Source organism: Heliangelus exortis, chromosome 3 (genome assembly GCF_036169615.1).
Source record: "Heliangelus exortis chromosome 3, bHelExo1.hap1, whole genome shotgun sequence".
In the NCBI taxonomy this organism is placed as follows: Eukaryota; Metazoa; Chordata; class Aves; order Apodiformes; family Trochilidae; genus Heliangelus; species Heliangelus exortis.
Window position 1 is genome coordinate 32,663,264 of NC_092424.1, and position 19,819 is coordinate 32,683,082.

The following is a 19,819-nucleotide window of genomic DNA, read 5'->3' on the forward strand; positions in this document are numbered from 1 at the left end:
TATAAGGAAATTGGCAGTTGAATAACACCTTGTACAACTTTGCACAATTTACAAAATTCACAAAATCACAGTATGGTTGAGATTGAAAATGAAATCTGCAGATCATCTAGACCATCCTCCCTGCTAAAACTAGAGCAGGTTGCCCAGGATCATTTGCAGTGGGCTTTTGAATATGTCCCAGGACTGAGACTCCACAGCCTCTTGGTGTCTGACCTCTGTTATTGACCACGCACCAGATGCAACATCAGGCTACTCTGACATTCCTGAAGTGCAGACTCATCTGTGCCACTGTCCAGACAGTCCCAATCCAATTCAGGCAACAGGGGTAGGGTCACCATGGGCAAAAAATAGCTTCTGATGTCCCCTGAGCTGACAGCATTTTCTTGCCACTCACAAAATGGAATATGAAAACTAGGGATAATTTCCAGATTTCCCTTCCTGAGTAATTGTCACGTTTTAAACTCTGTGTCTTCAAACGATGAAGAAACAGTCAGTGGGAAAAACAAAGGAGCCTCTTCGGGCCTGAATTTTTCACTAGTAATTGGTTCATAAACAAGTGGTACCTCAGTGGCTGCATCCAACCTCTTAGGCAGATCATGTGTACATCTGTGTGTGTAAATGCAAATCTATGTCACCTCTGTGTAAGTCTTTGTGGGTACATGTTTGTATGTGCATAAACTAGGCTTCATCACATGTCAATTTTCCTAAATTTTCTTCTCTTTCATTACAAAAGGGTAGCATCTTCTTAAGGGCTGAAAGCAAAGGAGAGTGGGGGAATAATCTTCTTTACCATAAACATCCATATTTCTGTATATACCAGAATTGCTCTCACATCACAGGCTGAGGTCTCATTCTCTCAAGTGCAATCAAATGAACTGCTGTTGCTGTGGAGCTTGTCTAAAAACATCTCTCCATATTCTGCTCATTCAGGCCTTTTACGCCTGCTGTTCTCATTATTATGCTCTTGTTTTTCCAAGTGCCCAAATCTCACTCGGACATTTATAGTTGTTTCTGCACTTGAATACATAATCAAATGCCAAAGGCAGAACCAGCCGGAGGCTTAATCATGTCCTCACCTACGTCATATTTTCAAATTCCAATAGAAAATATTGATATCAAAATGATCTGATGGCTCAAAACCAGATGTTATGAAACGATCATGCAGAACAGGCTGACTCATGCTAGTCTGCATCTATATCCTCTTCTCCCCACTCATACTCTCTTCTTCTGAGTCTTTCATGGGTTTCCAGGAATAAATATTGTTTCAAATACATTACCTTCGACCAACAGACCACCATTTAATTTGATAGAAATCTCTTTACTCAGGGCACTTGTTTTCTTCCACTCCATCACCATTCAGCAACTTGGTGCAATTTTGACCAGGCTGGGAGTTCCTATGCTGTTGCAATGCAAAGAAGGGGATGCTCACAAAGAAGGAAAATGCCACTTGAAGGGCTTTCTGGGATAACATTTGCTTAAACTACACCTGTCTTGTCCTTAAAGTGCAATGCAAGAGGCTACTCCAGACATAGGATGGCCACCAATCTGTCCAGCCTGCCTGGACACAGGTTGTTCTTTCTGCCTCCACCATGACTGACTTGTTTTGGGATAGTCATGGCAAGGAAAGGGGTGAGGCGGATCAGAGGGGCTGCTGATGTTTCTGCTGCAGTGCACTCACTGCATTACACAGTGATGTGCTCTGGCTGCTGAGGGCACAAGCCTCTTTTCTACAATGAGGATTCATTGTTGAAAGAAATGCCTCAGGGGTATAGTTTTCACATTGGATTTTGTTCTGTCACTCTGAAGTGCAGCAGAGCACTTTGGACATCTGGCAAAGCCTTGAGCAAAGTAGTAGCAGCAGCTGCATATGCTACTTTATCTGTCCCTTCCCCATGTGCTAATAGAACTCTGGTAACATGCCTGTATCATCCTTTTGTCACTGCTACCCAAGTCCTCATAGTATCTCAGCAAGCCCCAGAGGCAGTTCCACATGGGTTAGTCGTTTGCTATCTCAAAGTCTTTATCAGCCATCCCAACTGAATCTCAGTGCTACCATACAGTGAGAGATCATATATGGTCAAGATCTTAGGCTTTTTATCTTCTAGATGCTCAGAGTGGGGTTGATCCCTCACTGAAGGAAAAACATAAATCCTGAGCTAGTCTCTACCTATCAACAACGGAATGTGGATAGGAATTCCCTCATGATCCAGCAATTGGTTTTAGACACTGCAGTCAGAAGGCTAGCTCAGGATAGGTTGGATACCTTTTTTTTTGAAGAGAAAAAGAAACTTAATCATCAGCAGAGATTTAAGTGCACCATCAAGCCCAAGAGTTTTGTGTATCTGTTTCAAAGTGCCTGCATTTCAGGTGATGCCTGCTCCCCACTGTTTCCACAGCAAGCTCCAGACAGGGAATTGCTGCTTGAAACCTGTGTACACTTCCTGGGCTAACTCCTCTGCAGAAATGATGGAAACCTCCAAAAGAGCTCTTCAGTACCTGAAAGGCAGGCTGCCACAGGCTCAACTCCTTATTACACTATGGGCACAGTGGAATTTGTAAATGCTGACAGAGCAATGAACAATTTGTCATTTATTTAGATCTCCATTTCTGACTGTGAAGCTGTTTGGTGGAACTCCATAGTCCCTTTGATGCTCTCCTCAGGACTGAAAACATTATTGCCATGTCCTAGCCCCTACACCGGGTGACTGCCAGCCCCATGATTTCCCTTGCTGACTCACACCTCCCTGCTGTCATTCATGGTTCAGAGGTGAACCTTGACTTCACCCTTTTCTATATCTTTAGTAAAGAATTTTTCTCACCATCACTGAAAAAAAGGAGTGTAAGCCTGAAGGCAGAATATATTGCCCAGAAATTTGAGATCAGCAGAAGTACAAGTTGGGCAGGTTAAAAACGGTAGCCAGAGCTTTTGACTAGGAGAAAGATAGGAGAAGATACAAAAGCAGAAGGATTTTCTATATGATTGGCTTCTCATTCTGTGGTGTTTTTTAAAAGAAGTGATACTCAGGGTCTGGACAGTGGCTGCATGGAACCTTTGCATCCCTCTGCTAGCGATTTCTTCCCATGAAGAGAAAAGAAATCCTCACTTCACCTGACCAAAGGGGTCAGGATACCCTGCATGGAGCCATTCCTGCTCCGCAGCAGAAATGAGGCAGAATTAATAATTTTGATCAATGTGTTTCTTGTTTCCAGACACAGCCTATCAGAAGGTATTTTGTGAGTGTGATATATGAGTCACTGTGGGATGCAGCAGAATTTTTGGCCTTGCAGTCGAGGAGGTACAGTATTCATCTTCCCTCAGCCTATAAAACATGCAGCCTAGAGACATGATGAATATGTTTTGTGGAAGCTTAGGTGGAAACTCCAGGGAAGATGCTGGTTTCTAAACAACAAGACCTTAATTTTGTTAGTTAGACGAAGTAAGATAAACCTCCCAGAGCTCCCTACCTCTGCTTCCCATGCCCCTTTTTGCTTTCCTGGCTTACTTCCAAAGCATCTAAATAGAGGATTGATTGGGGGCTGGTGTTTGCACAAGCCTTTGTTTTCAGATTTGGAGTACCCAGCCTTCATCACAACTGGTACCAGTAGCTGGCAAATTGATAGTCATATCTGGGCATTCAAAGGATGCAGACCAAGAGAAAACTGAAAGGCAGGATAGTCCAGGGATACAAACTCTTTGCAAGAGAAGTATCTCATCTTCCAGCTTTGCGATGAGGGAACTTGCCTGGTGCTATGCAATGAATTATCCCCCAGTCATAATTCATCCCATGTCTTGCACTTGTCCCTTGCTCTGTTTATCAAACCTGTTGATCCTGCTGCTGCCCAAAGACTATATTAAATTGGTTCATCAATCAACTGGCTCTCAGCCACAGTCTTGACAAGGAAAGGAAGAAGTGAATGGATAGAAGTACTGTAAAACTCCCCAGATAATGTAATTCTGTTTAGGAAAAGAGCATACTTCTGCATCCACTTTTAATCCCATTAGAATAGCTGTTTATATTCCTTACTGCTTAAATTAAGGCACTTAGCTTGAGGAGGCTGTAATGAATCAAGCTCTTTATTAGTCGGGCATTTGGATCTTCATTCTTCCACCAGTCCTGGCTGCATTACCCTCCAGAGTCCAGTATGATGTTAATACCAGTAATGTTGATAGCTGGGGCTTTGCTTTTCAGAGTAAAAAACAAATTTACTGAATTTACAAAACTGAGTTGTTTACAAAACAATTTACTGAGTCCAGAGCTGAGTCTGTGAAAAGTCTCTCACAGAAATCCATTTCCCAGTTGGGCATGAATGGCTGGACAAACAGTGCTTTTATACCATTTGGTACATCAGCCCCAGGGCATTGGCAAGGTCCCTGGTGGTGCACATCCCCAGCTCTGATTGATCAGAAACACCTGGATGGATGTAGGGATTGGCACCTAAGGCTGAACAGAGAATCTCCATCACAGGCACTGTGGGTGTCCATGATGGTGCTGTTTAGTTGAAGTAGAGGCAGCATCATTCTAAAACATCCTGGTTTGCACTAGTTTGCAGAGTAGCAGATCTTAAAGCAAAATTTGGAATTTTTGTTACTCACTATTTTTATCTGAAACACATTCTTTTAAAAAATAATTTTACACAGAAAATAATACACGAAAAATTATATATAGGATAATTTTATAAATTTAACCACAGTGGCGTAGTGAGAACATTTGTTTCACCTACAAATATGTGTCAAAAAGGAAGACTGAGCTTGTTTTGATGCCCGAGGTCCCAATGTTGTGTCTGGCAGCATTTACCAAGAAAGGTCCACAACAGATAATTGCTCTCTGTACTTCAACCGATTTTGGCTCTGGAGACTTGGATTGCTGTGTTAGCAATGTCTGACTGTGGGCTTAGATGGTCATTCCTTCCAAGCAGAGAAGTTGTATCTTTCAGCCAACTGTACCTAAGGTAGGAATGCTATGAAGAGAAGTGAACACGCTGACCACTGCCTGTGTTTAGAGGTCTTGGTTTCTTTTTAAGTTTAATCACCATTGTTTTTACCTTTTCTACTATATCAAGGAAAAGATGGTGAGTCTGGGTCTGGCTGAGCTCTCTGATCTACACAACACATTTTTTGTGCTCATTTCCCACATGGCTTTTGCTAGAGTGCAGGCATCCCTGGTATAGAAGCCTGCAAAGAGAGTGCCACTTCTCTGTGTCAGGCATCAAATGGGCTTGGTCATAAGTTGTTAGATGGGTACCAAAACTAAGGGACTTTCTCAAAGTGCAGATATGATATTCTTGTTTAAAAAAAATCAAGAAAAGCTGCTGGATGCTAACCTACAAGAATTGTCCTTAATTGCACTTTGTGTTTTCTTGATCTGTTTATTTAAACCTGCAGAAAGGCTGTAATTTGCTTATAGTGACATTGAGAAGTAATGGAATGGTTTTGCTACTTAGGGAAGAGCAACAAAGAATTTTCTTAGTGATAAGCAAATCTTTTCACACTAGTCTTACGCTAATGGAGTGTGGTTTCTGTGTTGATGATTTCTCCATCTAAATTGGAACATTTCTGAATAGAATAAAGGAGGAATATAAGGTTGTCCTTCCCATGAGCCCTTACCCATGCACTCTACATTCAGAATTCAGTATAGGAGGGATTAAATTTTACTAGGTCACAAAGTAAACATTTGATGATTAAAAAAACACAACAGCAAACAACGCCACTCATATTAGGTGATCTTTTGGAAACCAGAACTTCTCTGAAAGTGCAGGGTTGTTCCTCAAGCAATGTCTAGCCATATGGTAATGACAGGAGCTGCAAAATTCAGCAACTCTGTGGCAGCATGTGACTAATTACAAGACACCTGGTTTTGGCTGAGCTGAAGTTTTAATTAGAAGCTGCATTTTCAGCATAGGCCAGATCCTTTCACAAGGGTCACAAATGTCCCCAAAGAGCACATGAAGGAAAAAAAAACAAAAACGCTTTCTGTGAGCAGGTTTGTAACTAGGCTGGAGATCCTATCAGGAAAGAGGCTATTAGTGCTTGAAAAATCACCTTCTGAATTCCTTTGGGTCACTCAGCACTCTTTTTGGGTAAATCCAGCTTCATTCATTGCATCAAATCAAGACATACTGTCAGGTTTCCATATAATTTGACATTTTGGTTAATGGTTTCTTTTCTCTTTGAGTTTTCAACTATTGTTAAGTGAAAAAATACTGTTTTGAAGCAGTACAGTTTCATTTAAAAGAGGTCAACCCAAAATATTGCAGAATTTCATAATGCAACATTTCAGAACCTCCAAATTGTTTCAGCATTTTCAAACTTTCCCTCTATTTCAAGGGCTGAGACTGCTTACCTCAGTTTATACAAATGCTGAAATAGCTTCTTACTGTGTATTTACCTTCACCTGATAATTCCAATCTAATTTCTATGAATAGGAGCCTCTCTGTTCAAGCCTTTTATTAATACTGTGATGGGCAGTGAATGCTAGAAGGAAATATTCGAGGAGAGCTGAAGGACCAACTCTTTGTAAAGCTTTCTCTGCTTTCCTTGTCAGGAATTTCAAATTACCCTAAGAAATATTTTAATGATCCCCAAAATCCCTGGCATTTTTTCTTGAACGGGCTCTTGTTTTGAGTGTTTGGAGGTCCCAGAGAAGTAGTTCATTAAATCCCAGGTCACCATGCAGCGGCCTGGCTGGACATTCTTTGCAAAGTAAGTAGGATACCTTCTCCCTCTCAACTAAATGATATGACACTAGGTGTAAGCTGTGTTTTTAAATTGCTGGTTTGAAATTATAATTTTCCTTCTGCCTATAGCCTCATCTGTCTCTCTTTTAATATGTATTGTTTGACAATGTTTCTGCCTGAAACATTTATAAAGCATTAGGCTTAAAAAATTAGGTTAATCAATGAGAAGAGATGGTTCTCCTGATAAAGTCATTGACAGAAAGGCCAGAAGCCTTTTTTACATCATGGAAGCTTGTCATTTGGCTGCTGTAAATTGCTCTGAGTAAAACAAGACAAAAATAGAATAATAGGTGAAACTGAAGCAGAGTGTCTCAGCAAATAGAGCATTTGTGGAGAAATACATTTAAAGCGTTATGAATTCCCCAATCATTGTAATGAGGGATCAAAGACTGTCTCAGAACTAAAGGAGCTCATATGCTTCTACAAGATCTTTCTTGTAGGGGACAGATCTGTTACTGGCTGCCACGTGACCTTGCTGATACCACACCATGCTCTATAAAATTGACATCCTTCCTTCATCATGCTGCAAGACTGTGACCCACTGAAACAGCATTAGGTGGACTTGGACTTGTCAGTGGACAGATCAGTCCTGTTCAATTTTAGCTTTCCTTTGCCTCTTTTAAGCAGAGATATTAGGCTTTTCTTGGCTCCTGGGCTCCAAGGTGCCTTGAAGGTGTATTAGAAGTTTGGAAGGCACTGGAAAGGTGTGCCAGCCATATCCTGGGCTGCATCAAAAAAAGCATGACTGGTCTGCTGTTTGGTTTTTATGTTCATTATTGATAGTGGTACTAACAAACTGTTACTGTGTGAGGTTCATTGTGCTCAAGCCTAAATGCCTTGCATGTAATTTTGGAAACTCCAGCTGACCAGATTTTATTCAAGGCACTTGTTGGGGTTCTCAAAGCTACATAGAAGATGTGATACAAGTACCAGAGCTTTGGTTTAGCCTTCTGAGCTACTGGGACATGACCCTTGGCTAACAGCCAATCTTTCCATGTTCTCAGGGGAGGCTGAGTCATCTCAGAAGCCACCATGATGCAAAATATTAAGTCCTAGGATGTGGGAAAGCTTAAACCAGCTTAAAATTACCACTTGTGATGCTATTGGTTTCATCATTGTTCTAATTGTGCAAAAACCTCATTTGACTAAAAATTATCTGATTTACAATCGATTTTCTGTCATGTCCCATGATCAGGTTTCAGCTAAGAAATAAGCATCAGCTTTCCAGATGAAACAAATAAATACATTGTGTTGTTGTTGTTGTATATCTTGCAGACAAACAAAGCAGTAGCCAAGGGGGACTTCCACCATGCAAGCTCCAGCTCACGGCGAGCACTCTTCCTGGCTGTCCTGTCCATCACAATCGGAACTGGCATCTACGTTGGGGTGGCTGTGGCTCTTATTGCATACCTGTCCAAAAACAATCACTTATGAGACTCAGGAAAGTGAAAGAGCCAGCCACCCAACACCTGCACTGCAGAACTCCTCAGCAGATTAGACTGCATGATTTTCCAAAAAAAAAGAAAAAAAATTGAGACAAAGAAAGAAACACCTTCTGGGGGCAGGTACAGGATAAGATGGGCTTGTGCTTTATTGTAGGGTGGGAAGCTGGCTGGGGTGGGGATAGTTCCATCATTTGTGATGCACAAGTCTTGCTTCTCTTCATGACTCCCTGAACAAGAAAGAAAGAAAGATCAAAAGAGGGAAAGAAAAAGAAAGAATAAAAGAGAGAAAGGAGAACAAAACAAACAAGAAGGAAGGCATTTAGGGCTATGGGGAGGAGTATTTTGTCTTCATTGCAATATGGTGTTTATAAGAAGCTGGCAAACTGAGCTGTTCTCTTAATACCTTCTTGGTCACCTGAACTTTGCAGCCAGCATGAGCTTGTGCTTAGTTTGCTTGTTAAGCACAGCACTGAGATCTAGGAAAGCATGGACAGTGGCTGGTTCTCTGAAAGAGCAATATAAGAACAGGAGGGAGAACATGTTTTCTGTTTTTTGAATGCAGGACTCATTTGCCTAAGGCTGAAGTAGAGACCTCAGTGTAGAATGGTATTGCCTACTCTTTTTGCGTGGGTAGGTTTCCATGGAAAGAGAAAAGGAAATTAAATTTTTTTTTTCTTTCCTATCCTTGTTTTTGGATTAAGATGTGACCCACAGGCCCACCCAATGCAGAACAGCTGAGGTTACTGCATGACTTGGCTCCGCAGACTGAGTGTGAGGTCAAAGTAGCACGGGATCCATTGTAAAATGAATTCCTCCATCCAGCCACTTCATGATAATGGTACATTCCTGTGGCATACTGCTCATCTGGGTTGCTCTGCCTTACCATGGAGACCTGCATAGCAGTCAGTGCAAGAAACCTGGAGGAAAAAATGCAAACTGAAATTCTAATCAATTTTAAACTAAAAATCATGGTAAAGCATGGGAACTAACCATGGGAAGGAATGCTTCATACATTTCTGAGTTACTGGTCATACACAGAGCAGTGAAGGAAACCATTCAGATTACAAGCTCACAGCTCATCCATGGACTGGGACACAGCATAGCCATGAAGAGACAAGAGTGTCCCTTGATAAACAGCGCAATGGTACGTTGTAAGGGAATTTAGCATTGTCCTTACTTGATTGACTGAAATGATAAATTTGTTTTCTTTTTTACTTCTTCCCTACAGTCACCCTTTTATTTATTTTTTCTTTGTCTTACAGATGTACCATTTCATTCCACCAAGGGTGTATCAGCATTGGTATATATGTATCTACATACATATACACAGAGAGAGAAAAAAAATGATCTAAAAAATAAGTGTTTTATTATTCACTACCTTATGTTTTATAAATATAATTTCTTTACCTAGGAATGCCATCAAAGCCATTTTTTTTCAATGCTGTAGTTGGTGTGTCAGCTTTGCTCTGGGACAGTTTTTTCTTCTGTTTTGGGGTTGGCATTATCTTAGTTTTAACTTGAGTTTCTTTATTTTAGGGGTGGGGGAGGAGAAAAACATCCAAAACTATTTTTCTGCTAGTTATACAGTTTATTAAAACACATGATACAACAGCTGCTGATGCTTTGTGTGACACTTTCTTTGGATGGATGTGAAGCATTAGAGTGAGTGAAAATTGTCCCAGTATCCTGAGCTCAACTACCTGAAGAAGTATCCATATGGACCCAAAAGCCTACGGTGGTCATTGACAGTTCCTCTTTTGCATTGATTTGTTGGGCCCCAAACTAAGCCTGGAGTTTAGCAACGTACTTGTAGTCATCTTCATCAGTTCTCAGCCACCACTAAAGCTGAGGGGGCAGTAAATGCAGAACTTTGGCCAGATTGCCCTATTAAGGTAAAGTCAGTTCTAGAGTTCTGCTTCAACTTGTTTTTCTAGTAACTGTCATGAAAGCCCCTTTGAAGCAAGGCAGTAATGAGTGGGCAGGTTATAGTCCCTACTCTGTGTTTGATGTGTTGGGCAGTATCTGGGTTTGGGTGAGTGACACGAGCACAGTTTGATGCCTCCTTATTCTTCCAGGACGATGCACAGGATTTCCAGCTACAATGCTTACAGCAGGCTCTCTCAAGAAGTATGTCATGGTTGTAAAAAACCGGGTCTTTGTGGTTTTAAAAAACAACATGGGATATGTGTTGCAGTCATTGCCTTACATTCCCCCTGGAAATCAGGTGGCTGATTTCACTTTGGTTCACATTTGCCCCATTTCAAACTACTTTCCCCATTCAGGAACAATGGGAAGTCAAAACTACCCTCAACCTTGGTCACTCTGGAAACCTGCATACTAGAGTATCTTGTCTCTTTTCTTCTCACAGTGTCTCAAAACTACAGTGTCTCTAAAGAAGTTTCTCTAAACAGAAGAATTATTTTAGAATTCTGTCCCAGAAGAGATTTGTATCTGGGCCTTCTCCCATCATTTTTAATCTAAAATAAGCACAAAAAATGGGAGGGAAAGGAGGTGAGGCAGGATGGGGTACATCGCCCTCATCTGCACTCTTAGCAGTACTGGGAGCTTCAGCAGCTGACTGGTACTGTGCATTCAGGTGTGGTATCTCACTCTGCTTCATGCTGCTCTGGAGCCAGGCCAAGGTCTTGTACTGTTACGGGGCAGAGATACAGCCATTCTATACAGTGACTCCTCTACTCATCACAGCTGGGTAGATGATGTGTGTGGGTAGAGGTTTTGAGCTACCTGTCAATGGGAGGGACCAACTCACAGAAAAAGCCCCATACTTTGACAGCAGAGCTCTGGTCTCACTCAGCCCGCTCATGACATTCAGGAAAGGGGAGCATGGGCTACTGTTATCCATCACCACCTTGGGAGTATTTGAGGGTAAGTGTAAGTCCCTTTCAAGATCCCAAAGCTGAGCACCACACATCAACAACTAATCCATTTCTTAAAAAACTCAGATTAAAGTGTGTTTGGGTAGGGTTCATCACAAGAAAAGAGAATGATAATTGGGATTCAAGCTAGAACTCTGAGGACACCATGTTTCCCTGGGTGACAGCCCAAAATACCTCAGTGAGGTGTGCAGTGTGGCCTGGGATCACACATTTGCTTTTGCAGAACGCAGATGCCCAGTGAGCTTGAGTTTGGGCAAGGTAACAAATTTCAGTTTGGACTTGGCTTTCACCTTGGTCTCCTGTGCTTTGCCCCTGGCACAAAAATCATCCCAAAGAACCACACAGACAGGGAAGTGGATTGCTGTATGTGACATGCTCTTCACTTTTGTAAGTGTGATTTGTAGGGAATTAGCTCTTTCTTTCAAAGCCTGAACTTTGGAGTACATGGTATTGAAGAAGAAACACAGGGTTTTAATTTAAAAAAGAAAGAAACTAATATTTCCTAGTCCCAGTTTGAATTTAGCCTGGAGTTCAAAATTTTGGAAAGGAAATACAGAAACTGTATGCCCAACAAGAATAATAATCTAATATTCAAACCAGTCTTGTGGTTGAGAGATCTGCCTTGATTTTTGATGATGGTTGTGCAGGCTGGATATTGATGTGAGAGGCAAAAGCCAGCTCTGGATCTAGAAAATCTTTTCCAGATGGGCAGCCTTGCACGTCCACTTTACCACACTGGACTGAAGAGGCAGCTATAAACTACCACCCATTTGAGACACTGAAGCAGCCTGTTGCACAGGCAGAATTTAGGATCTATCTTTGCTTTACATGTGCACCTGAAACAAACTTTCTTGTAGGGTTGTGGTGTGTTCTGGGCCAGCAGCCTCAGGCCACCACACCAGTGGGACCATTCTGGCAAGAAAGTGGCTTGACCCTTACAGAGCTGGAAGAGCAGAGCAGGTGAATGGGGTGACCTTGCGAAGATGTATGGTTCCACGAGAAGTCAGCAGACACATGCACACACATGAGTAATATCAAACACTTTGAGTTTTGCATGCACACAGGGCCTCTCTGAAAGAGAGGGTTACCCAGATTTTGAGTGGGCTATGTATCTCACCATCTGCAGAGACAGTCCTGGAAGAACCCAGCTGTGTAAATGTATTTTAGTACCGCATACCAATACCTCTTTCTGCATCACTGTGGGAAACGTTTGCTATTCTAATGGGCCCAGCTAAAAAGAGCTGAGAAAAATGTGGTCCAGACTTTCATAAAATACCTGAGAGCAAGAGGAACAGCAAGAACCAAAGATGAAAGTGATGCCTCGGGGTGCCTATGACCTTGTTTGATGATGATGAAAAATTTAAACAGGCAAAGGAAACAGCTTACATGGAGGTATTTCTATTTTTTTTTCAGCAGAGGGAAAGAGGCCTGTGTGCAAATGAAGTCCTAAATTCCTGTTGCTTGAGCTGGAAACACAGTTCTGAAACTGGGCAGCCACATAAGTGTTGTGCCCTTTCATTCAGGATAGCCTGTGTGACCCACACCACACCTGAAACCACACTACCAGCTTTTGCTTTCTGAGTATCAGCTCTAAACCAGTGCAGGACATGGACTGACAACCAGTCTACTGCTTTAGATGTATTAAAAATATATTAAAATATATTAAAAAAACCCTGTCATGTTATCTTTCACACAAAAGCTCTGATTCAGAGCAAGTCCCACCTGTCTACCCCTAGCCAGAATAAATCTGGCATGAACTTTGCATGGTGCACTCAGGCAAATTTGGCAGAAAGACCAGTATGTGCATCTGCCTTACCCAGATGACACTGGTATTTCTGAGTGATGCCACAGTGTACAAATCTGCATGAACTGGGAAATCACAGTGAGATAGAGGAATAATTCTCTTAAATAGCTACAGCAATCACTCCTGCTGTTTACAGCCATACCATTCCAGACTGGCTATGAAATGTTGTCAGCGATTGTTGAGCCAAGAAAGCACTCTTTAGATGATCATTACTCATTGTTGGATGCTTGTTGCAAGTGATTATTCATTGTTTGCAACCTCTCCTTTGGGAAAGGAAAGGTTGTGTGACCAGGGAGGGAGAGACAGGGATTCTACATCTGCCGTGAATGATGAACTGGAAGAAGTACTGACAGGTAAAGTTAGACCCTTGAAAGTCTGCTTATCTGTAGAGGGACAGCAAGAAAATTACTCTGGGTGCTTTCTTTTTTTCAAAGCTACTTTTTGAAACTGAGTTAATGTACCTGTCATTCAGTTCAGCTTGAACTCACCCCTTAAACTTACCTGTTATTCAGAAGCCATTACTCCTTTTATGTTCTCACCAGGCTTTCAGGCAACTTTTTTTTTTTTTTTTTAGTAAGTATCACTTTTGAAAGTATCATCATGCTCTGTCCTAGTGTGTTTTGACACAGGAAGATCCTGTTCAGTTTACAAAGAGGTCTGTCAGAGAGAGGAAAGAAGCCAGTCTCAAAGCCTGCAGCTGCCCCATTTCTTCCCTCTCTTTCTGGAGTGAGACCTTCATCCTGCATTGGCTCAATCAAGAGGTGTCAAAGAGGTGGCACTGATATCTTTACCAGATGACAAGCAGTAGTGATAGCTAAGATTTACTACCAGGAAAAATATCAAGCTGTAAAGTCCAGGGTCAGAAGGCTCCAATTTAATCATATAATGTACAGTGTCGTTGTGGATTAACTTCAAAAGATGCACTGGGAGTGCTGGAGACTCACTGAGAGGGAAAAATAAAACTGTCTTTGTCAAAGTCTCAGAGCTCAAGGGAGCAGAGAGACTCCTAGCAAATAATATGCTAGGGTTAGAGACTAATTACACATTACATCTGCCATCTGACGGGATTCCATAATCCCCTGATACCTCCATTGATTCTTAGTGTCTTCTTTTGAGAATCTTCCTAGCATGAGCATTTTTTATTGCTCTGTCAGTATGAAATTAATTTCTCCCATCTTCCTTGCAATACCCACCATACGGCTAACTTGCAAGAGCTCCCTGCTGAGGCAAGAAGAGGGCATAACAAGGCACATCACTGCACACCAAGGCTGGAAGAGATCAGGGAGGACATCAGCCTGCCTGCCCATGGCACTGGAAACCACCTCCTCTGGGCTGGCTGCAGTGCACCTTTCACAGCCTGGGAAACGTCACTTGGTAAGTAAGATGCAAAGGAAACTCACAGGCACCCAACTCCCAGCAGGTCCTCTGGAATCACCCCTCAGTTTCTTCCAGCATCAGTGCCTATGATGGCTGACTGCAGGGTGTGTCTAACCTGAGGGACTTTTTAGTTTAGTAACCATTTCCAATAGGACTTGAGGGATAGTGTTGACCTCTTTAATAGGATTAAATGTCTGTAAACTTCATGAAAAGGAGCAGTGCAACAGAGGAGAGACACCCAATCACTGTCCGCAGAGAAAGGTCATGAAGTGCCACAGTTTGGGCTCAGCGGGTACCAATCAGGCATCTGCTCATTCACCCCCATCCCCACTGTGGGACAGGGTGGGGAAAATCCACACAAAAGGCTCCTTAATTGATACAAGGACAGGGAGGTTTAATTGTTTTAACAGGTAAAAACCAGACAGGTACAACTTGAGAAAGAAAATAATCCTAATTTTCTCTACAAGGAAAAAGATAATACATGGCTGTATCTTATGACCATCCTCCCTCCTGCCTGCCTCTCAGAGGTACCTGGGGACAGGCAGTGGTGGTGTAGGGTCCCTTCCCCACATGTTTCTGCCACGCCTTCCTCCTCAAGGGGAGGACTCCTCACAGCCTTCCCCTGCTCCAATGTGGGGTCCCTCCCATGGAAGAAAGTCCTTCAGGAACCCCGCCGACATGAGTCCCTCTCACCAGGTGAATGTCAGTCCATTTCTCCAGTCTGTCCAAATCCTTTTGAAAGGCAGATCTTCCCTCCAGAGTACTGCCTGCTCCCCTTACCTCTTACCTTCCACAAACTTGCTGCATGACCCACAGAATGACATTTTCCTTGTACAAATCAAAAGAAAAAGGCACAAAGCATATAGGCTGACCACCATTTTTAAGGTTCTCTTCCAGAAGAAGTCTCAACTCTTCTCTTTGAATTTCCCTCAGACTGCCAGATAATTTTAGCTCCAGGGGATTGTGATTGACTCACACTTAGAACTGGGGCCATATTTTTACATTCTGTCCAAGAATGGGTTTATGCATTCTATTTTAGGAATACCTACTACATGCTTGACATATTCATTATTTTCTCCTCATCTGAGATGTACCTAAGAAACAAGACTGTCCACAATAAAAAAATGCTCAAATGAGACAATATGCAGGCTAAGTAATATAGATTTTCCTTCAAAAACAGATATCTGAAGCAACAGCTTATATTACTACTAAAGTGCTTTGGTTATGAGCAGCTTAACAGCCATGAAAGAGTAATAGCCTCATTGAGGAAGTGAGCCATCTTGGAGACCAGAAAGGACATAGGTACAATTGCTACACTGAGATAAAGAAAGTAGTTTGCAAATATACTGCTAAACAGTTGCAAGAAGAAACCGTGTCTTGTAGAGGCTCTCTTAGAAGTCTCTAAAAAATGGATATGGTCACACAGCATCTGTGCTCTGCCATCTCTTTTGTCCACAAGTTGTTTTGGGGGTGTCAACAGCTCTGACTAGCAGAGGTGGACTAGTCAAACAAGAAAATCTCACATGAGAGGTTAAAATAAAATGTTCTGTAGAAAAATCAACCCCATCCCCAATGTCTAGGTATATCAGGACCTTCCTCTTCCTCTTGGCCTCCATCCAACAGCTTTCTGTGTTACTACAAGGTCTGTGCAGTTCCTGGGATTGATAGAAGGTTCTCCACAGTGACACTTTGGCTCTGTACATTACTCCGTTCTTTACCTGTGTGCCCATTTGAGTTGGCTGCAAGCTGCTCCCCGGTGCAATGCTGTGTTGCTCTCATGGAAGGTGCAAACTCCTTGGTATATGGCATTTCCCTCCCAGTCTCAAGCCCTTTTGATGGACAGTGAATACCATAAGCTAGAGATTCTAACCTGCCAAACTGAATGTGATGGGAAGCATCCTAAAGCCAGTGTCCTGTCACCTGGGTCACCCACAGTCAAACTCCATGGCATGTCTCTGGGACCCCACCAGCTGCTGTATGACCCATTCCATCCTCTGGGTGAGAGTTAAAACTCCTGTGGGATGGAATGGGATGGGAACAAACCTTTTATTATAGTCTTTGGTAGTCCACTGCTGGGGAAAAAATGAGTATGATCTGCTATACTTTCTTCAGGATGTTCTGGCATGCATGATTAAGGCAAAAGTCTACCAGAATTCCTGTGGGAAGGACCATCCTAGGAATTTTTTGACACTACTTCTAGTGTCTAATCCTCTGTGAAATACTAGAAAAAAAGAAGGTGTTGACTGACTGAACTTCAGTTAGAAGGCTGGGAATCCCAGGTCCTTGTTCCCTGTGCCCCTGAAGAGCACGCCAAGGAATGATTTGCTCCAGCAGCCCCCAAAATTTCTGAGTGTCACAAGTATGTAAGGGGCAAATGTTGGTAGTGAATGGCAACCCCTAAAACTGAACTATGAAATAAGTAAACCAAAACATCTCATAAAGGCTGAACACTTGCTTGCATGCAAGAGGAAAAAAACTTCTAAGATGACATCTTACAGTGGCACTTCTGGAAACAGTTGGTTAAGTAGAAGATGGAGAAAAAGTTATATCTGAAAATAATTAAGTGACCTGAGCCTTCAGATCAGCAATTGGCATTGAATCTGGTAGAAAACTGGGATACTGAAAATTCCTATTATCCCAACTTCTCTACATCAAAGCTGTGGAGACCCTCTCTATTGAAGAAAGGAGGCAGACATGAAAACGCAGGCAGTTCTTGGTTCAGCAGAATACTTAACAATATTTCGCACTTTCAGGTAGGGCAATGCACATACATACATTGTTGCAAGACTCCTTTCCATTCTATGGTGTCATCAAACAACTTGATAAACCACTATCATATTATACGGACCGATAGAGAACTGCTCCCACCCTAAATGCTGGAAGCAAATGCATACCCCTCTCATTTCTTCACCTCTTTGCAGGATTCTGAAAATAAACTAAAATTAGTTTACCCATTACAACCTGTCCTTACCCTCCTTCGTTATTTAGTTTGATTAGTTAGTTCAATTGATAATTTCTGGACCATTGCCTGTGAACTCTTGCTACTAACTTTCAAGTATCCAGTGACTTGTTGAATCATCAAATTAAAAAAAAAAACCAGACAACCTCCCCTTCTGTTGCCCTCCAAGAAAGGGCCTGTTGGCGTACTTTTGGCACACATCATCAGTTAGAGCTGATCATATTTTGTAATCATTTTATGTTCAGTTAGAACAATTTCAATCAGAAATTGTCATTAAATCAAAAGGAAAGCTTGGCTGCAGGAAGATATAATTTTCAAGGACATTTTATAATTAAGAAAACAAAAACCAAAACCCTTTCAAAATAGAAGAACATTTCAAATTGACCTTGTTGAGATGCATCACAGACTATTTTTTTTTTTAAATTATTGGTCTCTAAAATATCTGATACTGATCAAGGTGCAGTCCAGCTAGAAAGAGCACATCTTGAATTTTCTTTCAATTGAGCACCATCTGTCATTTTGTCTGATCCACGCTGCAGTCCATCTGAGTCCCATGCCCAGGTGCATCTTCAGACTGGTCTTCCCATTGCATCTGCCGGGGCCTTCCCATCCCATCCATTTCCACAGCTCAGAGCTGCCTCTGCACCACTGCAGGTCCCTGGGCATTAGTAGAAGCCACTGCTTAGCAACCCAAATTCCCATGCCAAGGTGCTGCTGGCATGCTGAGGAAGACACTGAAGTGCCATCATCAGTTGTCATCATCAAGGGGTTGTCAGCTGGGAGGCAGCTCAGGAAGGCCCCTTTGGCTGGTCTCTGTGCATTCTGCTCTCCTGGCCCTTCCTTCACTTCAGCACCAAAGTGTAGGAAGAGGCATGAGCAATTGGGAGGGACTTAAGGCAGAGTGTGCAGCTCAAAGTAGTGTAAGAACTGAACTGCAGGATGATGACTGTTGCCTAGTGGATCTTTTAAGACTGCATTCCTGTTTTCTTTGGTAGAGGAGTTCTCTTTTGAAAATCAATTTCCTGTTATTTTCACTTCCCTTACCCATCAGCACAAATTAGTTTTTCTTCATTGTTACTTGCCTTTTCTCACCACACACACTGTTGGCTATCTTATTCATCTGTAATCTGCCATTTGCATAGGGATCTGATTAGAGTTAATTACTCATTTTTTGTATTACTACAACACTGATGTTATACACCCTACGGGAATATAATTTAGCTACAGCATAATATCAATCAGCTACATAAATTAAAATGTTTATATTGTATATAAGCCCACTTTCTATTCTAAGTTTTTATGAGATACCAGGCTTTGAGGAGAAAATGCTGTTGCTTCAGGCTGTTTCACAGTGAGAGATGGGCGGTTCTCCCATATCACATGGAGGAATGGGGTTCACAATCTACAGGTATGGCGTCCTTTAAGAATTCTTCCTGGAAGGATTTTTAATAAGAAAAGCTGTAATTGTAAACTTTTCGTGCTCCCCAGTATCTAGCAGCAAATAGTTTAACAATGTGGTCTACCTTGTTGTGTTCACTCTGACCTAGATAACTACCAGGTCTTCTGTCTGGAATTAGAAATGCATGTCTGTCCCTTAATGGTCTTTCCTTGCCATTCATCATTTTCACATCCCTGGCATGTCTTCCATTAGCCATTTTTCACCCAGCTGGGTAAAAGTCAGCTTATTCTTTGTGCACAGGCTGGTCCATAGCTCTGTTTCCCTTTCTGAGCTATTTCCAAAGAGGGAGGTAGCACTTCAGGCATTATGTGAGGTGGTGGAAACACCACTGACACCTACATGACAGAAAGACAAGGAGCCTCAAAGAATACAAATGTTCCCTGGTGCTTTTAAGCTGGCACACTTCAGCAGGGAGAAGAACTGAGGGATGTGAGGAGTGTTTCTTATCAGTGTAGGTTTCTATACCTTCTGGGATACAATAAAGATGAGGCAACTGGGCTTTCCTACAGTGCCCATTGAGAGGACCAGAGGCAACAGACACGAATTAAAACACACGATATTTCAGCTGCACATGAAACAACAACTTTTTCCTCTCAGGGTGGCCAAATGTTGGCACAAGTTTTCTAGAGAGGTTGCAGACACAGGCAGCCCTGCTTGAGCAGGAAGTTTGGACCAGAGGACCTCCACAGTTGGCTTCCAAAGTCAGCATTTATGTATGACTGAGGGCTTTGGTTTGATTCCTAGAGCCTACGAACCTCTGATGCCTACTGAAAAGATGCTGGGGCAAGGGACAATCTCAAATTCCTCCTCTAGGATTCATCTCCCCACTTCAGAATATTATAAAGCAGATGTAGTCAGAAGAGAGAAAAGATAATTTTATTGTGAACAACAGCTGTATGGTGGGGGTGGGGAGCAGCCCAGGAGTCACAGGGATTCAGTTATAAATATGAAAACAGCACCTGCAATAGCAGAAATGGAAAGGACTGGTAAAACCATAAAGGCAGGAATAGGAGTAAGTCTGTTCCCCTTTCACTGAGGAACATCATTTATGAGAAATTCTTTCCACCCCAGAAGTGAGCTGCACACCAGCTTGGCCCAGGAAATAGCTAAAATGAGCAAGGTCCACTTGCTGGATTTGTTCTC

At 42.2% G+C, this 19,819-nt stretch overlaps 1 protein-coding gene across 3 annotated transcripts in view; it reads left to right on the forward strand.

The window, feature by feature from the left end:
- Positions 1-9,791, forward strand: part of SYNDIG1 (synapse differentiation inducing 1) — a 76,400-nt gene extending 66,609 nt beyond the window's left edge. The window contains exons 4-6 of one of the 3 annotated variants that reach the window (XR_011725114.1): positions 3,211-3,296; positions 6,543-6,700; positions 8,011-8,101. Coding sequence is in view for 2 of the 3 variants with exons in the window: in XM_071739950.1 (XP_071596051.1) it covers positions 8,011-8,169 (159 nt within the window). In the remaining variant the exon portion in view is untranslated. Of the gene's footprint in view, positions 1-3,210; positions 3,297-6,542; positions 6,701-8,010 lie in introns of all 3 variants that reach the window. The other 2 variants (XM_071739951.1, XM_071739950.1) reach the window with 2 other exon arrangements.
- The last annotated feature ends 10,028 nt before the right edge of the window (positions 9,792-19,819 follow it).